Raw genomic sequence first — 7,340 nt, 5'->3', positions numbered from 1 at the left:
CCAGAAAGAACAAATAGCTCACCCTACTCCACATAGCTTATAAGAAAACAAAAAAGGAAAACACGGAGCAATGGGGAGGTCAACCGGCATTAGTTCTTTGGGAAGGAATTGGGAGCGAGTGGAAATTGGAAGATGGAGGTTCTCTGAGATTTAGAATGCAGATTGATGAGTAAGTCGAAATTGCTAGAAGTTCTCAGTGAGTCATGGTGACAGTCACCATAGTGAGAGGTGAAACAGACCATTCAAACATCAGCTGTGAAAAATACCAATTTCCAGCAGGTTATCAGAACAACAGGTATAGCTCCAAAGTAGTGCTTCATCCATGAGTAAGGTAGATGTGTGGTCCCAGAGGGACACAAACTACAAACACCACTAAGTGGCAGCTAAGCTCAGATGTAATGGAATCTCTAAAATTCATAATATCTCCAAAAAATGCATGCGTTTTACTTGAGATAATTAGGACAGATTACAGCGGTGGCAATAGTATAAAAGGTCCAAATGGGGGTAACTCACAAAACATCCTTCGACTTTTATAATAAGCAAAATATCATTAATAGCCCACTCAAGGATGTAGCAAGGTAAAAGTTTTGAATATGAACTTAAAACATGAGCACTTGGTGGAAAAAACTGTCTTAATGAGATACTAATGTCCACATAAATTGAAAAGTAAAAAACCAAGTACAGTAACTAAATCTACTGCTGAATGTTTGCTAGATTCATTTTCATCCATCTTATCTTTCTTTAATGAATCTCTGATGGGTCTAAGTTAGGTTGTATCTGTACTCTCTACCCTATACAAACAGAATAGCAGCCAATAATTTTAGAGCCACAAACCTTACAGACAATACTCTTACCTCTCTTTATATCACCAGAGAGAGTGTTAAGAATCCATGATGTGTGACTCATTTAAGATCCCATCATTGATGGCAGATCTAGAATGGAGACTTCCATAAGATGTGTTTGTCCTCCATGCCTATGAATTTATCAAGGTATTGTTAGTGTGCTTTCCTGCAGGTATGCATTCTTCTCTCTCTCTCTCTCTCTCTCTCTCTCTCTCTCTCTCTCTCTCTCTCTCTCTCTCTCTCTCTCTCTCTCTCTCTCTCTCTCTCTCTCTCTCTCTCTCTCTCTTCCCCTCTCTCTCTCCCTCTTTCTCTCTCTCCCTCTTCCTCTCTCACACTGATATCCAGATAGATATAATTCCATTGGACAAGTTCCCAATTGACAGCTTGAGCTGGTCAGTCCCAGTAATTCATGTATCTACACCATTGCAAATGCACAGACCAGATACATAGTGAAGGACCCCAGATTTTAATTATATCTTATTTCACAGCTGCAGTCAATTCTTGCTACAGCTTAATAACCAGGTTGCACGAGCCGTGAACACTTTTTGTTGTTAATTTTGCTCAGGAAAATTGAGTTTTACTACCATTTTGGCAGAAATGCTTATCATAACAATTATGATAAAGTGATGAGGATTAGAAGCATCTGCAGGAGTGAACTTAGAGACAGAAGGATGTCAGTTAGTCTGATTGTGCAGGAACATGTGCTGTAGAAAATCTGGGCTATGGCTCTGTCACCTGCTAAGAACACAGAGATGAATGGAGGATCCAGGTCTCTTCCCATCCTCCTGCCAATACATTCATGGAAGACTCTGAGCCCTGGAGGGCATAGACTGGCTCCATTGTAGTACTTACAATCTGTTATAACTGTGGAGGAGAATTGAAATGAGAAAGCAAGGGTTGTCCTGGGCTAGGTCACAGAATAAAAGAAAAAAATCTTAATGATCATCTCTCTATAAAGAAGAAGAATGAGACAAGGAAAGAGAGAAATGAAATTCTCAAGGTCATACAACTGGAGCAATGACATCTATGCCTCTGGCATCAGTGGCCCAGTGTCCTCTCCTATGCCTAAAATAAACCCAGTCAAGACCTAAGCAGGGAAACGAGTGAAATATTCTGAGGTCTCTGGAGGGACATCCCAGATGGTCTCTTGGAAAGAGCCAGGACAAGTGGGAAAGTCATAAGAAATGGATCTTCATTTGTGGAACGGTTAGGAAATCAGAGATTAATCTGTCTGAGGGATGCAAGCCATTGGTGTCAAAGAGAAAGCGGGTGACCAAACCATCTGAGGTACTAGCAACTTAAAACAATAAGAAGGAAGGTAAATGTAAATATGGTGAATCCTGAGGTTTTTCTCAGAAGTTCTTTCCCAAAGCTGGCCTTGAGCATGCCAGGATTTCACTGCCAATGCTGTTGAAGAGGTTCTTGAGAAGAGAGCCCTATTTTCTACTCTTGGAAGATTTGTGAAGGCTCTCAGTGGAATTTATGGAGTGCCACAGCAGTTGGATGTAAGACTCCCTCCATCCTCAGACACCATCAATTCATATGATGTGCCACGAATTTAGTAAGAGCTTTTGAGGGGAAAGAGCAAGCACTTCACTAAGTGGGAACATCCATCGTGGAACACAATCCTATTTCAGAAATGTAAAAATGAAAAAAAGTTCACCAATGCGATCAAGGATGTAAAGCAGGTAGAGCCACAGGGTGACATAGATTATCCAGAAATGAGGGGTTGAGAAACAAAAAAGAAGATTGGCTCCAGGAAGATGTTGGCAATAGTCTTGGTAAAAGAAGATAGCTATGAGAATGTATTCAGTAGTGAAAATGGTAAAGAGAAATAAATGAGTATATTCGTTCTCTGTTGCCACATAATAAATGCACACAAAATTAGCACATTTAAACAATACCTATTTATTATCTCAATTCTGGAAGCCAAAAGTCTGGACAGTATTTAGCTGCATTCTCCGTTCAATGTATCATAAAACTATGATCAAGGTGTTGGTTGAGAACTCATCTGGGATTCAAAGTGCCTTGTTTGTGTTCGCTTCGGCAGCACATATACTAAAATTGGAACGATACAGAGAAGATTAGCATGGCCCCTGCGCAAGGATGACACGCAAATTCGTGAAGCGTTCCATATTCCAATCTTCGTGTACACTTTAAGAACACCAGAGAAACAGCCCAGGCCATCAAGGGTATGCATATCCGAAAAGCAACCAAGTATCTGAAAGATGTCACGTTAAAGAAGCAATGTGTGCCATTCCGGCGTTACAATGGTGGAGTTGGCAGGTGTGCCCAGGCCAAACAGTGGGGCTGGACACAGGGTCGGTGGCCCAAAAAGAGTGCTGAATTTCTGCTGCACATGCTTAAGAATGCAGAGAGTAATGCAGAACTGAAGGGTTTAGATGTAGACTCCCTGGTCATTGAACACATCCAGGTGAACAAAGCACCTAAGATGCGCCGCCGAACTTACAGAGCCCATGGTAGGATTAACCCATACATGAGCTCCCCCTGCCACATTGAGATGATCCTTACTGAGAAGGAGCAAATTGTTCCTAAACCAGAGGAGGAGGTTGCACAGAAGAAAAAGGTATCCCAGAAGAAACTGAAGAAACAAAAACTTATGGCACGGGAATAAATTTAGCATTAAATAAATGCAAATAAATCAATGTTGGTTATTGTTATTTAAAAAAAAAAAAAACAAAGTGCCTTGTTTTTATTTGGTGATTGGCAGAGTTCATCTTCTTGTAGCTGTCTAACTTAGGAAGGCTGTGAGACCAGAGGGAGAGATCCCTTCTAGAAGATCGCACAGAGTTCATGAACTGGGAAGCAAGCATCATGGAAACCATCTCGTGTCTTTGCGTACTGGGAGAGTACAAGAATGAATAACAAACAGGACCTTGATGGCTAAGTGTGGGACAGGCAACACTGCCTTTGATAATTAGAACAGCTGGTGACACAGAGGGTCATTAATATTTTAAAATACTTGCACACATTGCTGTGCTGAAAGATTGAACCTAGGGTCTGGTGCATGTTAACAAAGTGTTCTAGTACCAAACCCCAATCTTTTTATTTACATATTGTTTTTGAGTTTGAAATAAGGTCATGATAATCATGCCTGGGCTGGTAGTAAATTTATATTCCTCGTGACTCCTGTCCACCAATTAGCCGAGGATAACAGGCATGCACTACTACCCTATCCCATATGAGTTCTCTTGAGTCTAGGAGCAATCCTATGAAGCAGGTATATCAGATACCATTATTTCCATTTCACAAATGGGAGAACATTTGAAGTCCACAAATTAAATCATTAGCCTATGGCCACATGCTGAAATACTGGCTCAGTGTCGGCCCTGGATTGTAACATCACTTTCTGACTTGGGAAAAGGGAGAGGGAGCCGTTTCTTCTGCACCTCGTGTGTGAATGCTGCTAGTTTTCCTAAGAAATCTGTGAAGCTTTTCAGTGTTGTTAGGCAACTCCAGTCCCAGCTTAGAAGCATGACTAATCCACAGGACCCCCTGACCCTCTGGAGCACAGGAGAGGGATACAGACTCCACCACAACGCTTTGGACTCTAGTTCCTTCACTGTCGTCGTACTAGCCGTGCTGCAAAGCATAGCTCCCTTCCTATATTAAGAATCCCTGGCTTGATGGCACATTGCGAAAGCTTATCTCCAAGTGCCAGCTTCAGACAGCAAGTGCAAAGAGCGTGACTTGACTCAGAAGATGTCATGACAATAATGATGCGGCCACAACCCTAGAATACTCCTGATGGAGTCACTGTTACCATTCCCAATACAGAGTCTCATTTGAAGGCTTAGTGGACGATTTGTGAACCACTAACTTCTTTAGGCTTCTTAGAGTGGCAGAGTGGTTGAGATGGCAGAAAGCAACAGAAAGACTAAAAGAAAAAAATTACACCCATTTGATCTACACACACACACACACACACACACACACACACACACACACACACACACACACACACTTTGGCATGCCCCTGAATAGAGGCTGCCATGCTGAGTGAGAAGGTGCTAGGAGAAGTTTGCCCTCTCTACCTTATATGGTCATCTCAGCTCCGAATGGCAACAACTTTATCAACTCATTAAACGTGCAGCCCTTAAGTGAACCTGTCATGAAGGGAAGTCAAACTACATTAACAGCAAAATCTCAGTTGTGGGGATCAAAACACATCATTAAAGACATGAAGGATGAGAGGATAAAGATGAAAGGATCTCCCTCATCTCCTTTTTATCCTACTGCTGTGGACTGGGAGTTGAGTAAAGACGTTTGCTTCTCCTAGGTTGAAGGATGCTCACCTTTAAAACAGAAGGATGGTGTGGGGAGGGGATCATAGCTTAGCAAGATGGAGCTTGGAGTTGTACTGACTTCTGCTTTATATTACCATGTAGCCTTCTGGAAAATCAATTTCTTAGGACTTCAGTTTCTTCTGCAGCTATATATGTGTAACAAAAATGTTTAAATCATGACTGTGAAAATTATCTGTGTGTTAGTGTTTATCAGACAAGGTGTGCATATGGAAGGCATTGATTAGACACTCATTTCTCCATTCTACCCCCAGGCTCCTTTCCAGAACTCCTGTCCTCCACCTTTCTTAAAGAGTCTATAGCCGTGAGTCTTTCTTTCAGTAGTAAAGTCATTTACATGGCTAAAACACCATGAACCTTAGCATCTCTGACAGCCTGTGTGTGACACCTGACACTTTCCCACTTCCCACCCCTTCTCTGGGAATTATCTAAGAAAAAGGTCTAAATGCATATGTATTTATTTGCCAGCATCCAGATCCAAAGCTCCTTCTGGGAAGCCTTTTCTCCTGGTAAAGACCTCAGACAGCCCTCCCACTGGTGTCAAGCAGCAGTAAGTAATGTGCCGTCATGCAAAATCTAGGTAACTACACGGAGATAAGGATTTAGCAACTTAAATACACAAGTCCAGACTGGCTGTTGAGAATGATCTAGCCTGATTTGTGTTGGAAAGGCAGAGACAGACCCAACTTTCTCACCTGTTGGGCAGAAAAGAGAAAGTCTATGAAATCAACTGGGGACTCAAAGGGATTCAATTAAATGAAACACAGCAGCAGTATGCCTCGTGAGAAAGCGCTGCCGGCCTTACAGAAGAACTGAGACGTGGCTGAGGGGAAGACCATTGGGAGAGTGCTCTCTGTGCATGCACACAAGGCCCTGGGTGGGTTCTGCAGTACTGGAAAACAGTCCTAGGAGATGCGATCAGGGCACCGCAGTCTTTCCAGGCTTTGTGTTAGGGCCAAAAAAAAACCCTATAAACTTGGCAAAGCATTATTTTGGGTGTGTCCACAATCTGGAGGAGGTCAGAGGTGAGTTTCAGTAGAACAGTTACACATTGTGGATATTTTTTAGACAATGCTTATTCACTTGATGCAATTTTTTAAATTTTGACTCCATGAGAACTCACACATGGTTGACTTTATGGGTAAGCTTCTGAGTGTGCTTAAAAACATGAACTTTGTTCAGTAAATGAAGATGCGTTTGCATTTGTGAAAGAGACAACTTGTCAACACTTGGAGCAGCTGCACAGGACCTGATGACCCATCAGTTCCTTTGATCAGCCTCCTCAGAAGTTATTCATCATATTTGAGATGATGATAGTCATAAAGCAGGATGCACACAACTAGCAGCCATAGAGAGGTGCATTTACATTTCACTATTTCTTTACTGAATAGAATTCCTCTCCTTTAACTGTTATACTCATGGTATTATCATTTATGTACCTGAGTGTTCATGCTTACCTAAATCTGGATATTGCCAGTATTATGGTGAAAAGTATCCCACAAAGTAGTCAACAAAGTACACTGTCATGTTTTTTTATATAGTAATCATGTAACCACCCCCCTTCTGTCCCCTGCACACTTTAAAGGTAAATACATATCTTCTTCTAAATTATTTTTCAATTATTATTTTCAGTATGATCCATAATTTTGAGATTAAGGGTCAGACCTATTTTACAGAATATGTGTCTAGATGAGATGTATTGTAAGATGAAGTCCTGATACCAGAAAATAAATCTTTTATTTATGATGTGTGCTAGGGTTGCCCTGCCTGGGCGCTATCCAAGGTGCTTAAGTCTTTTTTGTTTGTTTTTGTTTTGTCTAGAGTATTTACCTCTCCAAATCTTCTTAAATCTCCCTTGACCCCAGCTGATACACAGGAACTATTAATATTTAATGGCCACTCACAAAGTGAAGGCTGCTATAGATAACATTGTTAACTCACTGACCAATGAATAAAATACACTGAATCCCAAACGCCTCCTGCTCTTTGTGCCTGCTGGACACATGGCATCATTGGGGCCTACCTTCAGCAGCTCGGTCTTTATTACATGCCTTTATCCACTATTCTGTTCATGTAGTTAATACCTAGTAAGTGAAATATATGGAAAGGAAAGATAGGACTACTTCTGGCTCTTGAACAGTGTTGTGGAAGAGTGGAAAATGATTTGAGGACT

At 41.5% G+C, this 7,340-nt stretch overlaps 1 protein-coding gene and 1 non-coding gene across 2 annotated transcripts; both read left to right on the top strand.

Annotated features, from left to right (window-relative positions):
* The first annotated feature begins 498 nt into the window (after positions 1-498).
* LOC138822975 (large ribosomal subunit protein uL22-like) lies at positions 499-3,508 on the top strand. Its single transcript, XM_070015921.1, has 3 exons — positions 499-578; positions 2,299-2,403; positions 2,970-3,508. Exons 1-3 carry the CDS (start codon positions 499-501, stop codon positions 3,475-3,477), a joined length of 693 nt encoding a protein of 230 aa, XP_069872022.1. The 3' UTR covers positions 3,478-3,508.
* Positions 2,877-2,983, top strand: LOC138823448 (U6 spliceosomal RNA). The gene has a single exon (XR_011370808.1). It is a non-coding gene; the product is annotated as a U6 spliceosomal RNA (small nuclear RNA).
* Positions 3,509-7,340: the final 3,832 nt, after the last annotated feature.

This window comes from Dipodomys merriami, unplaced genomic scaffold (genome assembly GCF_024711535.1).
Source record: "Dipodomys merriami isolate MVZ:Mamm:240054 unplaced genomic scaffold, mDipMer1.0.p SCAF_12, whole genome shotgun sequence".
In the NCBI taxonomy this organism is placed as follows: Eukaryota; Metazoa; Chordata; class Mammalia; order Rodentia; family Heteromyidae; genus Dipodomys; species Dipodomys merriami.
The sequence above is the reverse complement of the archived record's forward strand: the minus strand, read 5'-3'. Positions and strand labels throughout refer to the sequence as shown.